General features: G+C 39.2%; 1 protein-coding gene across 1 annotated transcript in view; it reads left to right on the top strand.

The window, feature by feature from the left end:
* The window catches only part of tox3 (TOX high mobility group box family member 3), a 60,274-nt gene extending 32,905 nt beyond the window's left edge, over positions 1–27,369 (top strand). The window contains exons 2-7 of the mRNA XM_079804832.1: positions 1,927–1,989; positions 14,735–14,983; positions 22,881–23,144; positions 23,263–23,490; positions 23,801–23,881; positions 24,820–27,369. Coding sequence (XP_079660958.1) covers positions 1,927–1,989; positions 14,735–14,983; positions 22,881–23,144; positions 23,263–23,490; positions 23,801–23,881; positions 24,820–25,578 — 1,644 coding nt within the window. The 3' untranslated portion in view covers positions 25,579–27,369. The remainder of the gene's footprint in view (positions 1–1,926; positions 1,990–14,734; positions 14,984–22,880; positions 23,145–23,262; positions 23,491–23,800; positions 23,882–24,819) is intronic.
* Positions 27,370–27,944: the final 575 nt, after the last annotated feature.

Genomic DNA, 27,944 nt, shown 5'->3' with positions numbered 1-27,944 from the left:
ATATGATCAGAACGTTTAATAACAACAACAAAAAGACACAAACACTGGATGGAAAAATGGGTCATTTTTCAGTCTTTCTATTTTCAGAGAGACATTATGCCTCTGACATGGTGCTGTATTGTGCGAGCCAGTGTGTTGTTTAGTGTCCTCTTTAGTGTAGATGCACCAGGTGAGCGCTCCAAAAGGCCTCCTCAGCCCAAAACACCTGCTCTTCAAGTCCTGCAGCTGCCGCAAGGCCCGTGTGTGTGTGTGCGTGTGTGTGTGTTTGCCTTGTGCACGGGTACACATGTATATGTGCTGGTTAGACTTTTAACATTTCAGCAGCTAATTCTTTTTCTTTCCCCCACTGCTCTTTCTCTTGCTCACTCTCTCTCCAGGGCATAGACTAATTAATGGATACCATTCGCAGTTGATTAGCTACAGTTCCTTCGGTAATTACATTCGCATACTAACCACTCAGACAAAAAGATGAGGGGGGGGAGAGAACAAAGCAAGGGAAAAATAAATTAATGCTCTTCTCATTTTGCTCTGATCTTAATTTGTTCCTGCAATTGTTTGCCCTCCACAATAAGATAAGAAAGCCCTTTTTCCCTCTTATTCCGACTCTTCTGGTTGTGTAACATCTGAAGGAATTACTTTGTTTTAAACAGACAAAAGCTTGCTGTTGGATGCGCCGTTGAATCAGGGCCTTGAGGCTGTTGTGAAGACTTTTTCTGGCTGTTCTGGTTGGTGTTTGTGTGTGCATGCACATGGGTCCTCATATGTGTGTGTGTGTGTGTGTGTGTGTATGCATGATTTGTCTGGTTATAGAGGGCCCTCTGTGCTGGCCCTCCAGCTGCTAACCCATAATTCCTCATTTTGCTCTTCCATTGTTCCTACCTGTCAGTGTGTTTGTGTCTCAGAAGAAAAGATAGGATGCCTGCCATTTCAACAATTTGCCATCATGTTTGATTTAGAGGGGTACAGATAGAATAAAGGATCCAAATAAAGAAAAGAGCTCCATTTCGAAAGGAAGCTGTAGAATACTACATGGACAATCTGTACAATAAACAACACATCCCATCACATTTTCACATGTAAAGAAAATGACCTGAATATGTATGTAGCGTAAGTTGTTACATTGTATTCGTTTTTTTAATAATCAGATATTTGGGGTGGGGGGGGGGTGTTTTGAAGTGCTATACAAGCTGCTTTGTGTTCACCTGCTGTAATAAACTGTGATCTTTCATCAGCCTGTGTGGGCATTTCAGATTAGTAAGACGACTGACTCTCCCCCACTTTTGTAATGCAAAGTTAGCCTCTGCATGACAGACAGCAAGCCACACCTAGCTGTCCCACTGATGCATTACAGTATGATGTGAGATGTGCGTTAGCAACTGGGTTACTTCCTGTGTCATTATTACCTAGGTACATGAGGGGTAAAATAATCAATGAACCGCTTTGGTCTGCTTTGCAAGATAGAAGAAATATTTCCCATATCATTAACGTATAGCCATGTTAGTATTTTATATGGCTGTTTAAATCCAGAATATTTGGAGTCACTTCTGATTCTGAAAATCGAATTGATGTAATTTATTATCGTCCTTTTAAATCCGCTTTTTAAATGACTGTGTTCTGGGGCTGTTTTTAATGTGATTTTTAAAAGACTTATTTGTATTATTATTATTATTATTTCAGCCAGTTTGATTCAAAATATCCCATGCAATAAGTTTACACGTTGTTTATCACTAAATGCCGAAAACTTTTTAAAAAAATGATTATTTTAATTAATCAGTTCATTTTGGATTCAACTCCCAGCCCCACTATTTTGTGCATGAAACAAAATTAATTATTATATTGTGACTGCAGAAAACGACTACAGTGAACTAGAAAGAGAGAGAAAGCGGTGCAACTGAAATGACTAATCTATTCTTGTTTCTTTTGCAGTTTGGAAATAACAACAACTACATGAACATGGCTGATGCCAATGGAGCCCTGTTAGCAGGAGATGTGAGTATATGCTTGTGGATAACTTTTCCATGGATGGTAAACCATTGTTAGCTCATGCCACGAGCAGTATTATTCTGGAATCACTAAACAGTCATTTCCATGTCTAACCATTTATTGTTTTAAAACAAAGTCAATTCATTTAGCACGCTTGCCTGTGTACGTTCAAATGAAGTGATTAATTTCAGCGGCAGGTGTACAGCTGCTGCATTTACATAAAACATGATTAGCTCCCTACATGCCTTCCTGAACTGCTTTGGGATTTTCCACACCCCAAACCCTTAAAGCTTAGAGCTTGTTACGCCGGCGGCTACATGTTAATACACATACGCTCCTGATGTTATAATCTGACTGAATGATTCCTCCAGTGGAGCCGGTATGTTTACCAGCGTTAACAGAGCGACCGGCTCAGTGCTGACCAGAGGTTGAGGAGCACAGGGGGCATTGAGCGTTGAGATGGGATTAGGGTCACTTTTGTGGGGGGGATATACCACAGGCTTTCACATCCTGCTGATATGCTTCAGGTGAAAGTTGCTGTCAGGCTCGGGTGATGGCTGAAGGAGTACGCATGTAAACACCTGTCCCCATATCCATTCAAAGATGCCATCAAGCTACAAAGGAAAGAAAAGTGGCACCTCTCACAAAAGTCACCTTTTCTCTCCATCTTTTTTATCCTCTGTCAGTGAGTCTGTCAATATATAGTGCAAATCACAGGCTGTGGATCCCTACTATCTGTGTGTGATTGTATACAGACGCTTTACAGTATGTGTTGTCACTCACTGTTACACTCACTGTTGCCACTGCCTGATTTCCATCACATTTCCAATGCAAATCTCCTTCTCCTCACAATCTCAACGGCATCGATAGACTCATGCTGGCTAAGCAAAGATAATGTCTGTGCACATGAAGTGCGTGTTGCACATTTGTTGGTAACGATGTGTTTGCGTGGGCTTCTGGCTTCATTTTCATTTTAAGTTCAGGTGGTCAAGCCACGGCTTTGTTACAGGCAGTTGTGCCCACATTTGATAGAGTCAGTTGCAATCTCCATAAATTCTTCTGATAAAAGTGTTGCTTTGCTGAGGCCAAGCTCCAAGTTGACACCTGCGGTGGAAGCAGGACTGTCGAGTGTTGACTGAAAATTTCCCCTAGTCGAATTTTTCCCTAAGAAATAACATTTCCTCCTTCGCACTGCAGCTGGTATTATGACACATGACACAATGAAATTAAAAGCATTAACATTTACATTTTTCTTTCTCATACCTGAAATATGTGTAGGGGGGTGGAAGGGGGATATTGTTTCTTGTAACTCAATCTGAAGAGAAATTAAAGGGACTTTACCCTAGTGAGTGCTGTAATTTCACAGTGTGATGGGTTTTCCATGAGCTTTAGCTCTTTCATTAATCTGCTTAATATGTCATCTTTAGGCGAGAGAGAGACCGAGAGAGAGAGGCTAAATATCTCTGAGCCTGACACTCTGCACTTTGTATACAGACCTGAATATACTCTGTATAACATTCGTTTTAATGTAAACCAGTTCTTTATATACACATCATCCTGTTATATTTTGAAATAGACCTTCTGACGATAGGATATATACTATGCAAAATATTCTGTTAAATTTATGGTAAAAATGGCAGCTATGGTTGCCAGAAATGAACTGTAAAAAGAATACTTGGCTAATACTTGTATAGAGAGTAGGGCTGCTCGATTATGGAAAAAATCATAATCACGATTATTTTGGTCAATATTGAAATCACGATTATGCAACACGATTATTTCACATGACTTTGGGAATGTGTTGTATTTATTAAAAATACACCTTTCAACAATTCAATTGAAATTGTAACATTTGTTGTACTTTTTGAACTATTAAAATAAATAATATAACATATATTCAAATCAAAGTATAAAAGTATTCACGTAAAAATGATAATCACAAATAAATAAGATCAACAATATGGTTCGGCTAGATATGCTTTTCAGGTACGTCTAACATTAGTTTTCAGGTACAGAAATGTCTCAAATGTAAAATAACATTGCATATTTGAGTGCATAAATTAAAGATTAATCCTATTAAACTTACAAAAGCTATTCAATCCGGATCGGATATGCGTCGTCTTTCTCGACTGTATAAAGTTCACTTAAGGCATATACAGACTATGGGCCCTATCTTGCACCCAGCGCAATTGACTTTGTACACCGACGCATGTGTCATTCCTATTTTGCACCCGCGCAAAGCGCGCTTTTCCCTCCACAGAAGCACGTCGCTAAACTAGTGAATGCACTTGCGCTCCCTGGGCGGTTCAGCGCAAAAAAGGAGGTGTGTTCCGGCGCAAACAATCCCTGGTGCTATTTTGCTGTTCCATTAAACAATTGCGCCACTGACCAGAAAAAACCTAGTCTAAAGTCAGTGGCGCGTTGCGCGTTGTTCATTATGCTATTTTAAGGGCGCATGCTTGACCATAATGTATAGCGTGCACAACGCGCATACACTTTGCTCATGTAATCTACACAGATGCAACAGTTATTTTTGCAAATCATAAATTGTTACACTAAAAAAATATTAACACATGAGATGACGGAAATCATTGTGGTGTGCCACGAAGATGTGAAAAAATAGGCATAAATCTAGCTTACAAATGATTCAGGCTAATTGTAATAATTAAGGATAAGACCTGTTTGCCCAATAGTGGCAAGACATATGTATATAAGGACATCTGACAAATTGGTTTGTCCGTCAAGAACCAGGAAAAAAAATCGACTGAAAAACTGAAAGACTGAAAAAAAAAAAAAAGACTGTGAAATCACCTTTACCATAATGTACAACATTACAACTTCACTTCTCTGTCTTTCACTGCTCTTACTAGAACATCAGTCTCCTCGGCTGTGAACCGCTCCTGGCGTGCGCCTGGTAAATACGCCATAATAATAGCAATCCATTATGGAACTTGCGCACCTGCTTTTAAAGGGAATGTTGGATGACGCTCGGATTGGTTTATTCACGTTACGCCCAAACCACACCTATGAATAATGAAGCTACTTCAGACCAACCCATTTTAGATTTGCGCCGGGCGCAAGAGCCATTTATCCCGCCGGGAAAATAGCAACAGCGCCGAGACCCGCCCACAAAGTTACTTGCGCTTCGCGTTTTTACACTTGCGTTTCAGATCGTTAAAATAGGGCCCTATGTCTGCTAGGATACTCATCAAGATGGACATGTTGACATACGTTTTGTGTGAGTTTGTCCGTTCAAGAGCAAGACTTGAAAGAGAACTCAATATTTGCGCGCTGAGAGACGTGTGCGCGCTCTCGGATGATACATTATCAGATAGATACATTTTCTCACTGCGCGCGGCTTCTCATTCGCGTCTTCTGGCACTAAACCCGGGTGACGACGGTGAAAACGACTGGTCATATTCTAACATATGGCAGCACTCGCATGCATTGCACAAAGTTTACAAAGAGAGAATTATTTGAAAAATATGAGGGGAAAAAGGACGTTTACACGGCACCCCTGCTCTCGTCAGTTTTTGTTTCTTTATTAGATTGTCATAGGTCACTCTGTTTAATTTTCAAGTGGTTAAACAAATTCGTGGTGTTCTCTTGCGTTGCAGACACTACTTGTAGCAAATCTTGCACGTAACATGTTTTTGCTCGTCGTCTGATTCCTCGAAGCCAAACTGTTCCCAGACAACGGAGTTGGTTTTGCCTTTTTTGCTCACCAAACGCTGCTGTAACTGCCCTCCTTCTGCCATCTTTACTCGCGCAGAGTTTTTAAATTCCAGCGGATGATATGCACACGAGACTCCCGATCTGAGAGAGATTTCTGGCTTCGGGAGGGGCGGATGTGCGCGTGCGCGTGCGCGTTTCATTCAGAACGCAAGGCAAAATAATCGTTTTTTCTCGATTGTACTATTTTGGTGATCGTTGGGAGGCAAAATCGAAATCGAAATCGAAATTCGATTAATTGCACAGCCCTAATAGAGAGGCAAACGCATAACACCATCACACCACTGCAAATGGTTCTTGTATGATTTAAAACAATTAATTATTGTATTCATGTTTAATAACATAATTTCTTTGTAATTGTTTGTGAAATTTATTAGCATTTTGAAGGGGAAAAGTGTTTCTACACCAAACTCTTTTCAGTGCTGGGTAGCATATAAACACTTAAATTTAAAACATTAATAAATATGAAAAAATAACCCTAATGTGCATTACTTGAGTCTTCTGGGAATTTTCTTTTACTGTTTTACTCTGTGAATTACAGTTTTTACAGTAAAAATTAAATAGTTTTCACAGTATATGGTATACGATAACTTGTTAATTGGTTAACTAAGTTTTACTGTTGCATGTTTACTATTTTTCTATAAAAACTATTTATCTTTTTTTTGCAAATTGTCAATAGTTCATAAACCATTGATCATGAGAAATATAAATAATATGATAATATGATAATATATTTAAACCACATTATCTTGAACATTGTAATGCTACATGATATGGAAACCATATATCACAGTGCTTGATAAGGTGACCTCTTCCCTTCCTGCTGTTGAACCGAAACTGATACGGCCATATTCAGTTCCACTTAGTAATATCACTTATCACACACAATCTCATTACACACATGTAATCACTACTGTATATGTAGAAATGGATTTGGAATGGCTGCTATTGGACTCTGAGAGTCTTTGCCACTGTCATCTGAGGAGAGCTTTTCTCTCTGCTCAGCTGATATTAGGAGCTTCGCTCTATCGATCCTTCTAACCATCCTGCTCAGTAATTGTGATGCACTGCCTTTTAACAACTGCTGCTTATGTCTCTGCTGAATCAGTTTACTAAATCTACAAAGTGAAAGGGGTTATTGCTTCATAATCGGTGCTATTGGTTTACCTTGGTTATCTGACTTTAGAGTATTAGGGCTGATGGATGGTTGCAAGTTGGGTATTTAGTTTGTCATGTTGAATTAATGGGATAGTTCACTCAACAACTAAAAAAATTACTCAACCTCATTTAATTTAAAGGGGTCATATAATGGTACATGCACTTTTACAAGTTGATTGTACGAAAATGTGTGTTGGCAGTGCCTGTACACAACCATCCTATAATGATAAAAATCCATCCAGTGTTTTTTTTTTTAATCTCCTTATACGTTTTCCCCTGTCTCAAATCGAGCCGCCTGACCATGTGACACGGTCAGACGCCCCTCCCACGATTGTTAATTGACAGCAGCGTTTCAACACAGACCTGCCCTGAGCGAGCTGTCATCATAGTCCGCCATTGTTGATACGCTGGAGCCGAATGGCATCTAAGCGATTGTGGTGTTCTGTTCTTGGGTGTAATAACGAACACAGCAGTCGTTTTGATGTTCCTTAATCCGAACCGCTGAAGACACAGTGGCTGAGTTTTGTTTTCGAAGGGAATATTCCCCCCGATCAACGTCAATGCTTTCATGTTTGCGAATCATTTCTCACCAGACTGCTTTATAAACGAGGGTCAGTATAAAGCAGGTTTTGCTAAGAAGTTGCTCCTGAAAAAAGGATCGCTACCAACTATTCGTGTTCCTGCTGCACCTCCAGAAGAAGTGAGTGTAACATTTTATTAACCTTTATATTAATCTTTGCAAATCGCTTGCACGTTTCACGATGAATGCGGCTAAAGTTTACAGGGTAAACATTACGGCATGCTTTCTATGTGTGACTTTCTCAATATAATTCATAATCCCACGTTTATAATGAACAACGCGTTATGGTTATTACAAACTGTGTACGCTGGGGATAAAGTTAACGTGGTAACACTACAATCTGTCAATGAACTAACGTATACATCAGTAAACACATAGCATTCGTATCTCACTACGCTAACGTTACCCTGCCAGTACAAAGATGGATCAAAGTGACATGACGTTAACCAACCATTCAGAAACGTTATAAACGTAAGAAACCTTAATTGTCGAACTTCGTTGGGGCCGTCATCTCGTTCCGGGTCCGACTACGGTTCAAATTGATACTCCCGTTGCCATTCTTAATCCAAAATATACCCTCGACTGTTGTCAAGCCAACACTCCACGTGTGTTGTGTAAAAACCTTTACTGTCTATGGTCAAAACGCCCCAGAGAACAAAGGGGCGGGGTGAGCAAAGCTCATTATCATTTAAAGTCACATGCACTGAAATGGCTTGCTGAAAACAGAGGTGTTTTTGACCAGGTAAAATTAGTGTTTTCTTACAATACTAATGAGAATTTTTAATTAAAGTATATTACAAACTTTTCATTTAGACACTAAAGAATCATAACTTGTACAAAAATGGCATTATATGACATCTTTAAAACATGTATGCTAACCAGTATGCAGCACAAGATATTTTGAAGAATGTTGGTAACCAAACAATTTTGGTTACCATTGACTTTCATTGATAAAAAAACTAATTTTGCAAAATATCCTAATATATACTATATTAGGGCATAAATTCCCATAATTGATTGTTGTTTAAATTAACGATCAATGAATTGATTAATCGTTAACCTTAACTTCTTAAACCCGAAGCGGGGGTGCTACCAAGTTATTACGTTTGTTGACAACCACTTGCTTAACCAATAAATAGGTGTCTTTTTAAAGCATAGAAGCTTTGCTTACAGTAAATATAGGGAATATGACCATAACTTAACAAGTGCTTCTATTTTGGCTGACATATTAGTGCTCTATTTTCATAGTGTGAAAAAATAACTGCTGTACATGAAAATGTGATCTGTAAAATCATCATACATTAACAGATAGACTTGTTGTATATCATTGACAAGAACTCAACTAGCAGAATACAAGCATATTTTTTTCAGTAACCAAACTATGAAAAACTATGCGGCCGACGCACATATAAACAGTATAAGCATTATGCTTTTGCACCACATTTTGTTGCACTTCGTGAAACAGTAGTAAACCATAGTAAATCACATATCTTTATTTTAGCAGGTGGTCTCGAACACAACATAAAACAATGTATAGATCACGGAGTGATATGACATGCTGCTTGGCTAAAGCTAGGACGTTATAAATCTGATCGCGTCAGAATTATGTCATGATGATCCAGCGTCATTAAAAAGTTCAACCAATGGAAAGTAAATCTCGGGTGTGGTGGGTGGGTATAGCTCGCTTGGATTGGTTTGATCGCTCAGATTGACAGGTCTTGATTTACCATGTGCCATAGAATAGACCTTATGTAGCCCTGCCCCTTTACAGCGCTGTGCTTGTTGTGTTCTGTCTTCCGATTTGTATTTCCACAGCATGAAGGTAAAATCTTACGGATTTATGAATTTAAAATCAGTCTACTGAAATTTGAAGTCTACTTCAAACATTACAATGCTAATGATAACTTTCATTAACTTTACAATAAGTAAATCCACTTCATTAGCTAATACTCTTCGGTGATGCCATAGAAATATACAGAGCTACCGCAAAAATGGAAGTTTAAGCAAAATTCTAAAGATGGCTTCATGCTTGTTTCTCTAATGCATAAGGTCTATAGTGAAGTGAGCCATACTTGGAATTTGTGCCCTGCATTTAACCCATCCAAGTGCACACACACAGTAGTGAACACACACCCGGAGCAGTGGGCAGCCATATTGCTGCCGGGGAGCAGTTAGGGGTTCGGTGCCTTGCTCAAGGGTCTCACCTCAGTCATGGTATTGAGGGTGGAGGAGGGCGCTGGTTATTCACTCCCCCCACCAACAATTCCTGCCGGACCTGAGACTCGAACCCGCAACCTTCCGGTTACAAGTCCGACTCTCTAACCATTAGGCCACGACTGCCCCAATAACACACAGCTGAAACTGGAAGATCATCACTCATCAACCAGGATCTTATTACTAGTCTTTTATTCTATGTACTTTTATACTTTTATGTTATATTGTTTAATTCTTATGCTTAGTAAAATCACTCGTTTGGAGGGTTTTTGGACCTTTTGCACCGTTAATTATGCTTCAAATAGGGATGCTCCGATCAATGAATTGTTAGTGTCACTAATATAACTAAATATACTCCGATAACTTTTGACAATATTAAAGAATAATAAACACCACTGTGTAAACTCAACACATTCTCTCAAAGCTCATCCTTCACCATTCTGCACAAATGAAGGCTTGGGGGTTGCAATGACAGGTAACGTGAGGAAATTATAACAGGAATATTACACTATTGTATTCTGTGTACGGATGATGTATGTATAACCTTAGGCTGTCTGTGAATTAAAATCAATCGTGATTAATCTCATGATGTTTTTGTAATAAACATGATTAATTTATCACAATTGGGTTTGCCGAAATTTGCCTCCAAACATATATTCATATCAAGTGTAGTGTGTGTTCTGTTTCATTGGAATCTCATTCTATTTTAAGCAATAAAAAGTATGATTGTGTTTTATTATTAAGCCTAAAGATCAATACAATGTTATTGTTGTTTTATTGAACAAGACACTGAGTTTGGTGTGTTCAAAGACTACACCTTTTAAGTGGACCAAAAAGTAAACCGAGTGAAAATGAATCTGTTTGTACTTGCATTTACACTGAAATGTAAAGTAATGTCAGATCTATTTTTAGTCCATTTTAGTGTTTAGTGTGTCAGTCCACTTTCCATTCTTTTTCTTTTTTTTCCAAATGAGTTTAGTTCACTTTAGAGAGAATTTAGTGAAATTATGAAGATTTACACATACTGACCACTGACCTGATCTTTCAACACACACACACACACACACACACACACACACACAAATACACACACACACAAATACACTCTCCAGTGACCTACCACCTCATCCCACAACACCAGCCTTACACTGACAGCTGACAGCTTCTGTACGTCAAACATGATACAACCACATCTCAATTCTCATTTACACACACATACACACACGCCACCTCACTGTCTCTAAGAGCAGATGTTAATTTCAATTTCTGCCTTCTCTATCTCTTGTCTCATTGTGTTCAGTCAGGTATTCAGTGATTTGTTTTGTTATTTGTAAAGGTCAGTGTCATTTTAGTTATGCTCTGATGTGAAAAAGATGAAAAAGGGACTATATGTACCTCACATTTGAACTTTGAATGTCGTATCAGATCTTACAGCACAGCTGTGTGTTGTTGGGACATTTAGGTTGGGCCACCCTCTCTTTCTCTCCCTCTCTCTCTCCATCTCACTCTTTCTTTTTCTCTGCGGTATTGTACTGTGAAAACATGCTGGCACTGCAGGTCTTATTCATAGAGAAAGGTCATGAAGTAAAGTAAATGAAAAGAGAACCTCTTTCTCCCACTTCCTGTTTTCTCTGCTTTGCTATCATTCATTTGTGCAGTTTCCCTCTCATTTTATCAATCTTGTATTTATTTATTTTGTATTTAGTTCCTCTCCCTTTCTCTATTTTACTTCCCTGTTAGCCCTTAAATTCAGTGTCGGTGGTGTCCTGTGATCACTGCCATGTGCATGATATTTGAAGCGTTCTTCTCTCATGACACAATTTTTATTATTTATGCCTCAACGCCGCTATTTTGATTAACACACTGTTAACTGCTGCAATGCCACAGGGAGGGAAAATGAGTTTGTAGCTTGTGTGTTAATGGAGAACTGGGAAACAGAGCTGTGCTGGCCACTAATGGCTTTAGTTGAAGAAGGTAATATGAACATGTGTTAGGCACTGCAAGCCCCTGGCCCTCACAATGACAAAACACACCACTGCCTTTACAAGATCCGCTGCTCACAGCTGTGGAAAAAATGCTGCAAGTTAAATGCCGGAATGGAGCCACATAAAAAATGAAATAAGAGGGAGAGGTGACGGGAAAAGAGCTGATTATTAGCCTTACCCCCTCGGCTGGATCTCATCATACAGGCATTGAATGAGCTTTGAGTCTCTCTCTCTATATGTGTGTTTGGGTGGGAGTGGGTGTGTGGGTGGGTGGGTGGTGCTGGGGGGATGGTGGTCAGGTTTTAACCTACACTGTGAGGACCAAATGACCCTGTAAGGAAGACTGAAATCACATTGTGACCAGCCAATGACCTATAAGGGAAATGGCTTAATAAAAGTACTAAATAATGTCTAAATTGAAATCTAAAATGCAAAAAGTTTGATGTAATTATATTTTTTATATGAGATTGAATATATCATTAGCTCAATATGGAAAAAATAGAAGTTAATGGAAAGTCTCACTGTAAAACAGCTTTAGAGGTTGAATGATGTGTTGACGTGATGTTGATTGATATATACAGTGAGGAAAATAAGTATTTGAACACCGTGCTATTTTGCAAGTTCTCCCACTTAGAAATCATGGAGAGGTCTGAAATTGTCATCGTACACTGTGAGAGACATAATCTAAAAAAGAATTCCAGAAATCACAATGTATGATTTTTTAACTATTTATTTGTATGATACAGCTGCAAATAAGTATTTGAACACCTAAGAAAATCAATGTTAATGTTTGGTACAGTAGCCTTTGTTTGCAATTACAGAGGTCAAACGTTTCCTGTAGTTTTTCACCAGGTTTGCACACACTGCAGGAGGGATTTTGGCCCACTCCTCCACACAGATCTTCTCTAGATCAGTCAGGTTTCTGGCCTGTCGCTGAGAAACACGGAGTTTGAACTCCCTCCAAAGATTCTCTATTGGGTTTAGGTCTGGAGACTGGCTCGGCCACGCCAGAACCTTGATATGCTTCTTACAGAGCCACTCCTTGGTTATCCTGGCTGTGTGCTTCGGGTCATTGTCATGTTGGAAGACCCAGCCTCGACCCATCTTCAATGCTCTAACTGAGGGAAGGAGGTTGTTCCCCAAAATCTCGCAATACATGGTCATCCTCTCCTCAATACAGTGCAGTCGCCTTGTCCCATGTGCAGAAAAACACCCCCAAAGCATGATGCTACCACCCCCATGCTTCACAGTAGGGATGGTGTTCTTGGGATGGTACTCATCATTCTTCTTCCTCCAAACACGTTTAGTGGAATTATGACCAAAAAGTTCTATTTTGGTCTCATCTGACCACATGACTTTCTCCCATGACTCCTCTGGATCATCCAAATGCTCATTGGCAAACTTAAGACGGGTTTGGGCATGTGCTGGTTTAAGCAGGGGAACCTTCCGTGCCATGCATGATTTCAAACCATGACGTCTTAGTGTATTACCAACAGTAACCTTGGAAACGGTGGTCCCAGCTCTTTTCAGGTCATTGACCAGCTCCTCCCGTGTAGTTCTGGGCTGATTTCTCACCTTTCTTAGGATCATTGAGACCCCACGAAGTGAGATCTTGCATGGAGCCCCAGTCCGAGGGAGATTGACAGTCATGTTTAGCTTCTTCCATTTTCTAATGATTGCTCCAACAGCGGACCTTTTTCACCAAGCTGCTTGGCAATTTCCCCGTAGCCCTTTCCAGCCTTGTGGAGGTGTACAATTTTTTCTCTGGTGTCTTTGACAGCTCTTTGGTCTTGGCCATGTTAGTAGTTGGATTCTTACTGATTGTATGGGGTGGACAGGTGTCTTTATGCAGCTAACAACCTCAAACAGGTGCATCTAATTTAGGATAATAAATGGAGTGGAGGTGGACATTTTAAAGGCAGACTAACAGGTCTTTGAGGGTCAGAATTCTAGCTGATAGACAGGTGTTCAAATACTTATTTGCAGCTGTATCATACAAATAAATAGTTAAAAAATCATACATTGTGATTTCTGGATTTTTTTTTTTAGATTATGTCTCTCACAGTGGACAATTTCAGACCTCTCCATGATTCCTAAGTGGGAGAACTTGCAAAATAGCTGGGTGTTCAAATTCTTATTATATATATATATATATATATATATATATATATATATATATATATATATATATATATATATATATATATATATATATATATATATATATATATATATATATATATATATATATATATATATATATATATATATATATATATATATATATATATATATATATATATATATATATATATATATATATATATATATATATATATATAAATAATTATTATTATTTTTTTTGAGGTAGTGAAGAAAACATTGGGAGTATTAAAGTGAATATGGAGAACATGATTGAACATGAAACGAGAGGTTCTGAATACAGAGAGAGAGGGAGAGAAACAAAAAGAGAGGGGAGTGGAGGTCAGTGAATTCCTCGATGAGGAGGAGCCAGAGCAGGTAGTCAACATAAGCAAATTAAGTGTGACGATAATGTAATTCAAAGGCAGCAGGATTTGGTCCTTTGATGAACAGATTTGTTGGTGCAACTGAGAAGAACAAAATGTGACACTTCTGGACAGCTAAAATAATCTGTGTGAATATTCTCTAAACCCATCACTCCCTACACTCCTTTTCTCCTCCAGCCAACATCATCCAGCTCGGATTAAGCAGCTTTAATTTTGTCCTCCTGCTAGTGTGATGATAGCACAATATTGCATTTCAGAGTCAGACGTCTTGTTTTTCACATCCTGTTTAATGGAAAATGTATGGTTGAGTCGGAATAAACATTTTCTTGTACAAGTTTCAAATAGGTGTTCTTATGTCTTCTTCTCTGGTCAACAGATATTTCACTGCTCTGAGATTTATTCATCTTATAAGAAGTCAGTAGGTTTTGTTAAATTTTTACAGTGATTGTTCTTTTTAACAGTATTAAGAACTTAGTGATTTCAGGATTTTAACTTCAACTGTCAAAATTTTGCGCAAAAGTAATCCCTGATTTTCTCCTTTGTCTTTTCCTTAGACATTTCATACTCCGAGTCTTGGTGACGAGGAGTTCGAAATCCCCCCCATCACCCCTCCTCCTGAGACTGAGCCTGGTATGGGCCTCCAGGAGGTTGACTCCCCTTTCTCCAGGCTGCCTGACCACCCCAACTCTCAGCGGGTGTCGTTCACCCCGCAGTTCCCACCCCAGAGCCTGGAGCTGCCCTCGATCACCATCTCCAGAAATATGATGGAGCAGGAAGGACAACTCAACAATGGACATCCAGGGGTAAGTGTCTGGTTATTAGCTTTACATCTTAAAAATTTTATTGTTTACAGGTGTTTAAGGCAGTTGTTATACAAAGGCAACACATTCCACAAATTAAATTTCCACATCATTATTCACTGGCAGTTACATTTAGCTTTTAGCTTCACCTGTATTTCAGGTGCAGATTTAAATCCAGTTTTCCTCCTCTAAATGCAAATTAGTTTGCCAAAGGTGTTATGTGCAAAACAAATCAAGGTGCCTGATGTTACGTGTCAGTGTTATTAAATTGGTTTGTAGACAAAGCCTTAAAGGGATAGTTCACCCATAAATAAAAATTTTGTCATCATTTCATGTTATTTTCCATGGAACGCAAAAGGTAATGTCCTGGCCACTCTTTCCATTTTAATGAAAGTGAATGAGGTCTGGTTCTCTCAATCTTCTACATGAAAGAAAAAATAAAACACACACACACACACACACACACACACACACACCATAAAAATATCATAAAAGTGTTCTCTATGACTCATGCACTTTAAATTCCAAAGCTCTTCCTAAGCCCTACGATAGCTTTAAAGGAACAGACTGAATTTAAGTCATTATTCACTGACAATCTTGACATCCCCTCTAGGTCTCCTTGGTGAGTTCATTAGAGAAGTAACAATGTCTGATTCATTTTAAAATTGTTTAATAAGTTTGTCCAGTTCACAAAACAGGACTGAATGATTCATTAAAAAAAATCAAACTCATTCGGTTCTTAGGTTCAACTCACTGACTTTATCAGGGCTGCCCCCTAATAGTCGACTAGAAGAGGCTTAGTCGACCAAAACGTTATTAGTCGGTTAGTCGCATATGTCCGCCTATCATCCATCAACCTCAATTATGCCTTATCATTTGAAACATGTAAGTAGTAGTAACTTAACTTGCACCGCAGATGTGAGAAATATATCTATAGAAAGCTTGAAAATTGAAATGTCTACTTTTAAACAAACCAATTCAAATTGAAAACAAATACTGATTATGTAATCTGTGTGTGTATGTAATCTCTCTAAAGGTGCGTCCACTAGACAGCGGAGATGGCGAGTCAGCATCGTCAACTTCATCTTTGCAGCCAACACTGACTATAAATAATTAAAATGTCTCCTTGCTATTTCTTCCGACACATTCATAATCATTATTTTTGCCGGTGCTTTGTGATAAGCTTTATGTGCCTGCTTCAGCATAGATTAAGCTATATATTATGCCTATATATTTAAAGGATTGTTATGGTTTAGTATTCCCCCCAGTATATATTTAAGTAATAAAATATATAATTAAAAAATATATAAGATAATATAAATGCAACTAATGGCTTAAATGAACAAACTGGTTCATTCAAATTAATGAACTAGTTGACTAGAAAAATCTTTTGTCAAGGGCCGCCCTAGACCCTATGATTTCGTATGGTTAACAGCTCACTGGATTAGAAAATTATCATTAATTAACAACTTAAATTTTGGTTTGTTTATTACACAAAGCGATTGTATGGCTTCAGAAGACTTATAAAACAGTGCATGAGTCACATGGGCCACTTTATTTTTTTTTGTGATACTTTTATGGTAATTTTTCAACCTTCTTGAAGATTGAAAGCTCCAGTACAATTTTGTATAATATAACTTTGTGGAAAAGAGTGACCAGTGTATTCTTTGAAATTTCAGAAATAGTCATACATGCTTAGAACGACATGAGTAGTAGTAAATGATGACAGAACTATTATTTTTGAAAAGATAGCAGACTTTTTAACAGACAGTAGATACAATAAAGCTGGTCTGCTTAGCTGAATATATATTTATTCTTTAACCTTGTGTCGCTGTGATGACTAAGATATAAGGTACAATAAAGGTCTAGGCAAGCATTTGCTTCATAATAATCATGTTTTATGATCAAGCTTTTATAGCTGTTAATTCAGATAGAGAAATGGCTCCTAAATGCCATAGGCATTGATTCACCAAGAGGAAACATTGAAAATGCCATGGCTAGACTAGATATTTTAAAACTGCTATAATAGAAATGAAATCACTATCAGAGAAATTTGAATACGTAAAAGGACACAAAGTGACATTAGCCAGCAGATGATGTGGCAGGCTTTCTGTATACTTCCTCACTTTCCCTATACTTACAGTGGTATATGTGGAATAATATATCTTTATTTACATTCCAATATAGATAGGCACAATCAAATTTTATTGCTCCTTTCCTGGCCATCCGTGCTGCTGGCAAGTAAAATAATTGCAGCTTTTAAAATATCTGCGCTGCATAAGTGACTGCCGGAAGGCTTTTTGCCTAAAGAATTTTCATTTCATGGTCAGTTAAGCTCGTATGCATCTGGAAGAAAAAACGGAACCTTGACACAATTACAACACGGCCTGTTCTCACTGCGCTGTGAAGGGATTAGATTTGATTCTCCAACATTATTCCTCTTTAGCAGCTCTTTCTGTGGACAGTGGTTCTGATTGTGTGGGGACTATATTAGCGGGTTTGGGGGAGAATGAGGGCACTCTGCTCTGTGCCTGGTGGCATTGTGACCGTCCCTCTGATTCTTCTCTATCGCTCATCACTCATTGTCCTCCTCAAAGACTCTCAGTCTCTCTCCTCTTAATGGAATTGATCTCAGTTTGTCCTGCTCTTTGGGACTGGTACAGACAGTGCCGTGCCTTTGACTCAATGCCTCACATTTATAAAGGAAGTTAGCACTGTAACCTCCAACGATGTCCTTCAGGCATTTTGATGCGTTTCAGAATGCAGGAAGACTGACCAATAAATACAAATTGGGGTCCAATTTATGTAACATTTAAAACAGATGGGAAGCAAGGGAATAAAAGAAGAATGTATATCAGGAGAATTTACACATTACCTCAAAAATCCATTCCAACTCAACTAAAGAGCAACTTAAACAGAACAGCGTACCTGTCCTAGTTTGATCTGCCCATTTGTGTTTCTGCATTGAAGCCAACTATTCCTCTAATTCCTTCCCTCTAATGCTCCACGTATGTCAGGCGAAATTAGCCGCAGATGCTGTTGGCCGAACCCAACTCGGCAAAATCCATTTCTCAGCTGTGAAGAAGTCTGGCGGGATTCAGAATGTGAAGTCATTATTTATTTAATCTGTTCTCCTAACAAGCTCCTGCGTCTCGTTTGAGTCTAGTTGGAATCTGGGTTCTGACTGGATCTCAGAGTAGACGGAAACCGACAAAGAAGCAAATTATTCGATCACCTATTTAGACTAAGTTCAGGGGATATGTTCTTGGAGGTTGTGCAGAGCAGGTTTAGCAATCCCATTTTGTTCTTGGAAGTCATCTTTTTTAAAACATGAACAGAAAAGCAACCGAATCCATTTACTGACATTCTTATGTTGTGCACACATTTGACACATTGCAATACAATGCAATATTCTGTGCATTAGTGTTTCGTAAAGACTGTAAATGAAAGCATGAATATAAATAAATAGTTAATAGTTAAATATATAATTATGGTTTATTGAATTGGCAGTGCATTTTGTATAAAGCAGGTGTAAGATTCGGAGCACTCAACAATGGTAGCTTTAAAACATGATCCCTCACAAACCGACGAGGGTCTGACTGTCTGTGAATAAATTGGAAAATATGACCAGTGTTGCAGAAACTACATTTTTCTTTTCTTCCAACACCAAACACACACAGACACACACACTCACACTCACACTTTCCTCTCTTACCCACTCTTTCTCTTTACACGTTTCTGTTATCTTATCTCCAAGCTGAGTAGTTGTGACATCAGTTGTACATCAATCTCTGAAAGTGGTTTTTTTTTTTCTCTCCCCCTTCACCTTCATGTTTTTCTTTTTCTTCTCTTTTTTTTCTGTCAGACAGCCATTGTGACATATTGGGCCAGTAAGAAATGAAAGATATTCATGGAGGCATGCAATACTTGTAATGAAGTCTTAGCCTGACCTTCTGTGTGATTGATTCTGTAATTTAGTTTTCTCAGCCAGTACTTGAAATGAAATGAAATCATGTTGAACAAGTTTTAAATACCCATAGTGCAATGGGAGAGGTGGGGGGAGGGATGAGGAAAGGAAAAGAGATGAGAGGGAAAAGAGGACTGTTGTAGACTAGTCTTTTTTTAAGGAATTGGAACAATGTTTTGGGTGTTTTTTTTTTTTTCAGAGGGGACAATTCGTACAGGGTGCATTGAGCATGAACAGTATATGAGCTGTATGAAATGAGAGAATGTGTGTGTGTGTGTGTGTGTGTGTTTTGTAGATGGAGTGAGAGAAGAGAGTAAGTAGGTGGAGGAGAAATAGGAGTAGAAAACAATTTATCTTCACGCTACCATGGTCTCTGCAAGCATTCAAAATTCCATTTTATTTTTTTATTATTTTTTTTCTTGAGGAGCCAGTTATGCAGGTGCCCATAAATGGTTGAAAAATAAAGCAGCATGTTGGTTAAGGTTCCAGTGCAGCTGTGAATATGTGCTGGGGGCTGATAAACTATTCATAATAGAGCTGACCTTTTCACACTGGCCAAACTTGTAAGATTCATCCTTATAATTACCATATAGATGATTTTACTCTTTTTCTGTTATGGAACATTTCCAAGAGCTCCGCAGAAAGATTGAATGAAAATGGAACTTGTTAACATTCTTTTCAGCATGGAACAGCTCATACCAAGCTGCTTTTAATAAACTCTCCAATTCCTTTCCCACCCCCCACAGAATCCCGAGGCCGGTATCTTAAAGAGCAGACCCGAGACTCTCAGCCATTGACACGGCATCTTCAGATTCTTATCCCGATCGTCTGAAAGCAGCATTGGTTATTTTATGGTTATGAACACATGCTGGAAAAAGAGGTCTGGGCTGGTGTTTTTTTACCCCAGTATATTTTCTTGACTATTTAGTTGCGGTTTCTGCTTTTGATGAAAGGGGTGAGGATACGATTTGAGGCAGAACCAAACAGTCATCCATCAAACGTCTCAGTGTGTTGGACAAGAGGCTCGTTGTATGGTGTAGCTGTTTGGTCAGCATCTCTTTTTGGCGCCTTTTAATGTCGGACGCTTTTGTGCCTGTTGTAAAGTATGTTGGGGAATAAAGATACGAGGAGGAAAAGGGTTATTTTTTTTGCTGGAATACAGTCAGCCGAGATGGGCTGATTGCTGGAATAATAGCAACATTTGCACAAGCACACGCAAACACACAGAGGAGAGGATAGGGCACATCTGGCCTCTTTGCTCTTCAGATAAGAAGTTATTTACAGATTTATGAAGACTATCAAAAGCATCTGTGTAGATGTGAGCTGTGTGTCAGCAGACAATGTTCCAATCAAAATGCAAATGGAGGGTGTGCAGCAGGGACATAAATAAACAGATCGGATACTGACTCACTCATTCTACCAGCTAAACCACTCTGACAGCAGAAATCACATTTCTTTCATTGCCTACAAAGGCCGCTATTAGCAAAAGCTGACTGCTGTTTGTGCGGGTTTAGTGTGAATGGTCCATCCATCGTTCTTTCTTTTCCATGTACCAAATCGACGCATAAATATCTATTTTACACGAAACCGTCTCGTGTTTTTCATTTACATCAGATAATGTTGTCAAATCATTAGATGCTTCAAGATAAATCACAGCCTTTTTTCCTAATTCACAGTGGGAATTGGTTCCACATCTGTTCTGCTTTGTGCAACCGGATCAAAGTGCTCCTGAAACTAAACACCAGTTCTGATAGTTTCTGAGACCTCATTCACCAACATAGAGTAAAATCAAAAGAGTAAGTGGGCATATGGTTGTCTGACGAATGTTGCATGTTCAAATCATTGATCATGTCGATGTATTCACATGGGGGAGAAAGCCAGAGCGCAGAGACCAGCCAGAGACTTTGATAAATATGAGCCCTCAAATGCTGCCTTACATCTCTGTGATTCTCTCCGCTCTTTACATTACTGATGCACCGAGAAGGCTGTAGTGATTTCAGAGAGATTTGTATGGGGCATCGGTGGCTGTTAGTGTGGAAGTGTTAGACACAGATGGTCATGACTAATGAACACAGTAGACAGGTCTGACACAAAGACTGCTGCTGGCTCTGTCACTGCCTTCTAGCGATGAAACTAATGCAAATATGTTTTGTTTTGGTGAGGGTGTATTTCTGTCATTTATTCAATGATACTTTTTGTTGAATGCTTTTTCCTGTTACCTATCTCTTGATCCGTTCTTTGCAGTGTTTACTGCAATAGTGCATATTTTCCAGTATGAGATGTTGAAAACAGCTATTGTTTTGTAGATTGTGTTTTTGATAAGGCACAGATTTGATATAAAGCTGCACGTGCCCAGGGAATTAATACAAAGAGAATGTAATCTGTGTGTGAAGAAAGGTGTTAGAATATTGTGCTAGGGAGAGGGTTCAGCAGGTCTGGCCAATAAGGCCAGGTGCACAGCTTTATGATGTGTTGACACATACAGATATTGAGTTTGAGTCTCTGAATACCAGATGGAGAGAGAGTTGATGTAGTATGAAAAAAAATGAACAAAAGAGATCAAATGAACTCTTGGTTTTCTCGAGCTGAGTTGATTTTGCTCTGTAATCTGGTTGCTTTTGGAGACTGTCAACTGCTATAATTTTACCCTCTGTTCAATCAAATGCATCAGGCTCCTGAATCTCACACATTTGTTTTTCTTTTGATGGGCACTTTACTTACATTTCTGTTGTTTTTATATTGACCTAGTTTTCCCTAACCTTAAAGGGATAGTTCACCTATAAATTAAAATTCTGTCATTAATTACTCACCATCACGTCATTACGCAAACCCGTAAGACCTTCGTTCATCTTCGGAACACAAATGAAGATATTTTTTTATGAAATCCGAGAGCTCTCTGACCCCTCCATAGACAGCTATTTAATTAACACTTTCAAGGCACAGAAAGGTAGTAAAGACATTGTTAAAGTAGATGGTTCAACCTAAATTTGTTGAAGCGTTGAGAATACTTTTTGTGCGCAAAAAACAAAATAACTTTATTCAACAATTTCTTCTAGCCTGTGTTTTTGAGTTCTACGGCTGCCGATGCTGGTCATGTGAGCACCACAACACATGCGTGTGATGATGACACGGGAGCTGCACTATATTTACAACATAAACTGCGTAGGAGACCAACACAGGCTAGAACAAAATTGTTGAATAAAGTCATTTTTTTTGTTTGTTTAGTATTCTCATCGCTTCATAAAATTCAGGTTGAACCACAAAGAGTCACATGGACTATTTTAACGATGTCTTTACTACCTTTCTGTGCCTTGAAAGTGGTCCTTGTGTTGCTGTCTATGGAGGGGTCAGAGAGCTCTCGGATTTCATCAAAAATATCTAAAATTTGTGTTCCGAAGATGAACGAAGGTCTTAAGGGTTTGGAACGTGAGTAATTAATGGCAGAATTTTCATTTTTGGGTGAACTATAAACTAGGGATGCATAGATAATAAAACAATTTATTATTTATTTCATGTTTTGGTCAATAACTGAGAAATGGCCTTTTTGTCTAATAAATAAAAAATAAAAAACAATCTGTTATTCACAATCTGCAGCATTTCACAATATAAATAACTCTTGTCTGTAAGTATAATGTATGCCTGTGATGGCAAAGCTAAATTTTCAGCGTCATTACTCCAGGCTTCAGTGTCACATGATCCTTCAGAAAATATTCTAATATGCATTTCCTATTTTTATCAGTGTTGAAAATAGTGCTGCTTATATTTTTGTGGAAACTGTGATACGATTTCTTTCAGGATTTTTTGATGAATAGAAGGTTCAATAGAGCGACATTTATTTGAAATCACTTTTGATCAAGTTCTTGCTGAATAAACATGTTGATTTCATGTTGAAAAAATATCTAAAAAAGTTTTTGTTGTCTGTTTGCTCTGCAGGCTGTTGGTCAAAGCCACCTCCGTCAGTACCCTCCTAACCCCACCATGGTGATGCGCTCCATCATTAGCATGCACAACCCAAATGGCATGATGTCACAAAACCAGCTTACCACCATTAACCAGTCCCAGATCAACACTCAGCTGGGGCTGAATATGACTGGATCAAACATTGCTCACACGTCCCCGTCCCCACCCGCCAGCAAATCGGCCACGCCCTCTCCATCCAGCTCTATTAATGAAGACGATCCAGAAGAAGGAAACAGGGTTAGTGCCATTTATCCATGCAATGTTTTGTGCAGTGTTTTCATTATAATGTTTAAATGGAAATTAAATCAACGTTCAAATAGCGAGATTTAATAAGAAGTTGCCCTCTCTCTGTCAGGTGATTGGTGAAAAGCGTCCCGCCCCTGACGCAGGTAAGAAGCCAAAGACGCCCAAGAAAAAGAAGAAGAAGGATCCTAATGAGCCCCAGAAGCCAGTGTCTGCTTACGCCCTGTTCTTCAGAGACACCCAGGCGGCCATTAAAGGCCAGAACCCTAACGCCACGTTTGGAGAGGTGTCCAAGATAGTAGCTTCCATGTGGGATGGACTGGGAGAGGAGCAGAAACAGGTATCAAACTGTTGTCCTCTGTAATAGCCTCACAACGAACAGTCTGTAATAGAGCTGCATGTTGTGGAGCATTAATAGTCTTTTTGTTTGAGCTAGAATAACAAATGTTCTTAATTTCTACTCACATTTTTGCACAGATTGATTCATGTCAGGTGTTTTAACAGACTGCTTGATATTTCACCCTTCTTTAGTTTTTTATTACCGGCTAAGATGAAGCCTGCAGGCTCTCCCTGTTGTGAAACGCATGCTTGCCAGTCAATGTTCCGCTAATTATCTGTTTATAACACCTCACGTATTCTGCTCTTCGCAGGTTTATAAAAGCAAAACAGAAGCAGCAAAGAAGGAGTATCTGAAAGCTCTCGCAGCGTACCGCGCTAGCCTTGTGTCAAAGGTGAAGATGTTTTCTATTTAAACAGCTCTCCGTCTGTCTGTGTTTTTTTTTTCTCCTTTCAGTCTACCTCTCACCATTTCCTTCATTCCTTCACTGTTTTCTATTGTGTTTCTGTTTACCAGCATCTTAATAATAGTTCAGCTCACTTTCAGGCTCAATAGCTTTCACCTTGAGTCCTTAACCACTTTTAAAAGATAAGAGCTTCTGTACAGTAAACTTTTTATAGTGACAGCTGAAAGGTGGTTGAAAACAGCAGTTGTTTTATGTCTTGGAGAAGTGTTTATTCCTTTGTGCATTAGTTAACATTCATTGATTTTCACAAATTCAACTTTTCTACAAACAGAATTCTCTTGCATACTTAAGTGTGTCTGTGAAAGTGTTTGTTTCATCACAGCAGAGGTGTAAAAATAGCATTAAATACAGCTAATGAATTAGAATGAGATATTCCTATGATCCATCATGCCTCATTAACTCGCTGTATCAGTCAGGCAGCCGAGAACATTTGCATATTTGTTGCTTCTTGTAAAAAATTAAGATAATTTTACACACAGTTTAGCACTACTGTTGTTCATGTCTAAGCTATTCGAGTACTGGATATTTATGTTACATTTATAAGACCAGCATGACATTGCTCTCGATTCAGCAGTTGAGTAAATATATTAAGCCCTTTTTTCAAAAACTCTGAACCGTAATGTTTGTTATTTTCAGTGTGCAAGACTTTCTTATTTCAGATCTTTTCCTAGGCTACTAAATAATATAAATTCCTCTCTTGGCAAGTTCTTTAGATCACCGAATGTAAGACAGCAGCAATTTTCTCTGAACAGCTTTTTTCTGTTGAGTCAGTCACCAGATCAGCACTAATAAAGGAGAGGGCACAACAAAAGAGAGAATCTGTCGAGTACCGGAATTCATCTGACCGCTCTCTATTTCTGTCTCAGGCTGCCGCAGAGTCAGCGGAGGCCCAGACGATCCGCTCGGTGCAGCAGACTCTCGCCTCCACTAGCCTGTCGCCAGGGCTCGTGCTGCCTTCACCTCTATCCCAGCACCCCTCGATGTCTGCAGCAGCACAGGCGCTCCAGCAGGCCCTGCCTCGAGCCATCGCCCCAAAACCTCTGCAAATGCGTGTCGGCAACAGCCAGATTGTCACCTCGGTCACGGTAGCTCACCAGAACATGTCGCCCGGCAGCGTTCAGTCGCAGCTGCTGGGGCAGATGGGAGTGGGTGGTCCGCAGTCGGGCGTGTCGTCACAATTGAGTCCACCGATGCAATCCCGGCATACTTCCATGCAGCAGCAGATGCAGCAGCAGCAGATGCAGCAGCACTTGCAGCACCATCAAATGCAGCAGCAGCAAATGCACCACCAGCAGATTCAGCAGCAAATGCAGCAGCAGCATTTCCAGCATCACCTGCAGCAGCAGCTTCAGCAGCACCACATGCAACAGCAGCATCAACAGATGCAGCAGCAGCAGCAGCAACAAATGCAAATGCAGCACATGCAGCAGATGCAGCATATGCATCAGCATCAAATGCAGCAGCAGCAGCATCTCCCGCAGTCGCAGTGTTCGCCCGTGCAGCACTCACCTGGCACGCCGCACTCGGCCTCCCTCGGCAGCCCGCCGCCCCCTCCCGCACCCCAGCCTCACCCCTCCCAGGTACAGGCTCACGCGCAGGTCCTGTCGCAAGTGAGCATCTACTGAACCAAAAGTCCTCGGACCTGCAGTTTGCGACTCCACGAGAAAGGCAGAAGGAAGTTGCTATTGAAAAGCATCATTACAAGGTTGCTTTTTTTAAGTTGCACTTAAGAAGTGTGTAAGAAATATGAATGTTTTACAAAGAACTGTCCTTTGTTCTAGATGGATATAAGATACATTTTAAAAGGACAAAGCGTCTTAGCTGGATTTTTTGTCTATAAGATAGGCTGAGCTACCGGGAGGTCTGTTCATAGACTTGAGTGCCCAGTAGTCATTTGTATGTATATTTAGTTCATTTGGTTTCTCTCTCTCTCTCTCTCTCTCTCTCTCTCTCTCTCTCTCTCTCTCTGTTGTGGAGTTTAAACTCTGTCGGAGCATGATGACGTGGGAAGAACATTTTAGAGACGATCACAGAAACACCTGATGGGTTTATTTAACAGCTTTATTTATGAGGTTGGATTCGCTCTCACCACCAGACAAAATGAAAGAATGGGGAATTCGGAAAGAAGGCACTCCATCACAGAAGGGATAGAGATGAACTGAACAATGCACAGGTACTAAACTGGTCACAAAGAGACATGCTGAATGGCTCTTGCACTGTCCGGCCAGTGTATCGTCAAGTCTGCCATCTCTTCTGCCCTTTTCCATCATCCTACAGATGAAACTGTTTAACAGTCACTGTCGGGAAGCTCTCAGTCAGCTCACCCTGCTTTTAGAACCAAGTGGCGTTTGACACATCTCATACTGTTATCAAACGGTAAAAAGATGTAAAGCACCGTGTTTTGCTGGACTATTTGACACGCTTCCATAGATCATCACGTCTCTAAACACTTTTTTTAACCTGCTGTATGTGTTCTGAGGAAATTGGAGAGAAAGTTCTTGGAGTTCTTCTCCTCTGGCCAAAACCCTCAAAACTCGAATTCACTTCAACAGTAGTAACAGCACTCCAAAAAGCATTCTTCTGTGATTATCTTTACCTCAGAAATTTTATTAAGTTATGTTTCTGTTTGTTTGTTTGTTTGTTTGTTTGTTTTTTCTTTTGTGTAATGAGAGCACATTTTATGAGGGGGAAAATTGGCTAAATTACTGAATTTAGGCTGTTGGTTTACTGATTAGGGTATTTTTATTTCATAATACCCTACACTTCACAACAAGGACAGTTAAACAGGAATCTTATAAGATGTTTTTTTTTACTATCATAGAAAGGACATGGAAGTATTTTGTGCCAGCTGTAAAAGAATCAATGGTAAGATAAAAAGAAAATGAAGTTGTACATTTTTCATACCTCTTGTTGTAAAGTTTTAATATGTGAGGCTTTAAATGCAGACGTTGGCAAGCTGACCTGTCACCTGCTTTATCTCATAGTACTCTTTTCTACTTTTTTTATGAGTTACAGTAGCAGCGAATCATTTGTTTGTATCTTTGCTTACATTTCAAAATTAATTGTTTTTAAACACCTGACAGTAAAATAAATACGGTTGATGTCAGTTGGAAACCTCACCTGCTTTTAAATGTCATAAATGTCATTTATTAAGTTCTATTTTTGCCACCCAAAAACACATTAAAAAGAGGCATTCCATCATCATTATCATCATCATCAATATTATACTAGCCATAATTTTGTATTATATTGTCTCTCTGTGTCTCTCTGTTTGCAATTAAAATAATCAAAAATATTTATTTCAAGGAACTGATTCATTTCAAAGATTATATTAGCCATACTTTTGTATAAAATATTTCCTCAATGTGTCCTTGTTAGTAATGAAAGATTTAAAATAAAGACATCAGTACTTAAAGTATTCTGTTTGTTTCCGATATACAGAACTCTGAACTTATTTCTGCAAATATGTTTGAAAAATGTTGGTGTATGCGTTTATGTTTTTGTTTTCGCCTGCGAAAGCAGAGTCATTAAGATTGGCATTCACATCAACCTCCTTTTCCATGGTGTTTCACATTTTAATGACCCCTCAGCCCCCAGACACAAATATTTGTAGGGGGAAGGTAGGATTTAAAAAAAGGCTAATTATCATAAATGCACAACAAGCACGTGAAGACAGTGGAGCGCCTTTATCTGCTGACCGGTGCTGGTATTTTACACGCTACGACAGACAGAAGGGAAGGAATCTGTGCCCGCGCATATCTTGTTCCACATTAATAGAATTCTCAATCTGTATTTTGTACCCAATTAGTTAATTTTAAGAATGCTTGTGCGGTTTGCATGAGAGGGTCTGCAGTGATTGGCTCTCGAGTTGGGTTTTGTGTCACAGAGAAGCCCACACTCTCACTCTTTGATTAATTGCAGCATCTGTTCTGTCAGAGGGTGTAGTGGAGAGGTCTGCAGGAAAACTGCAAATAAGTGCTGGCAACAGTCT

This window comes from Gobio gobio (assembly GCF_949357685.1).
Source record: "Gobio gobio genome assembly, chromosome: 2".
Taxonomy (NCBI): Eukaryota; Metazoa; Chordata; class Actinopteri; order Cypriniformes; family Gobionidae; genus Gobio; species Gobio gobio.
Note: the sequence above shows the minus strand (reverse complement) of the source record. Positions and strands in the feature narration are given on the sequence as shown.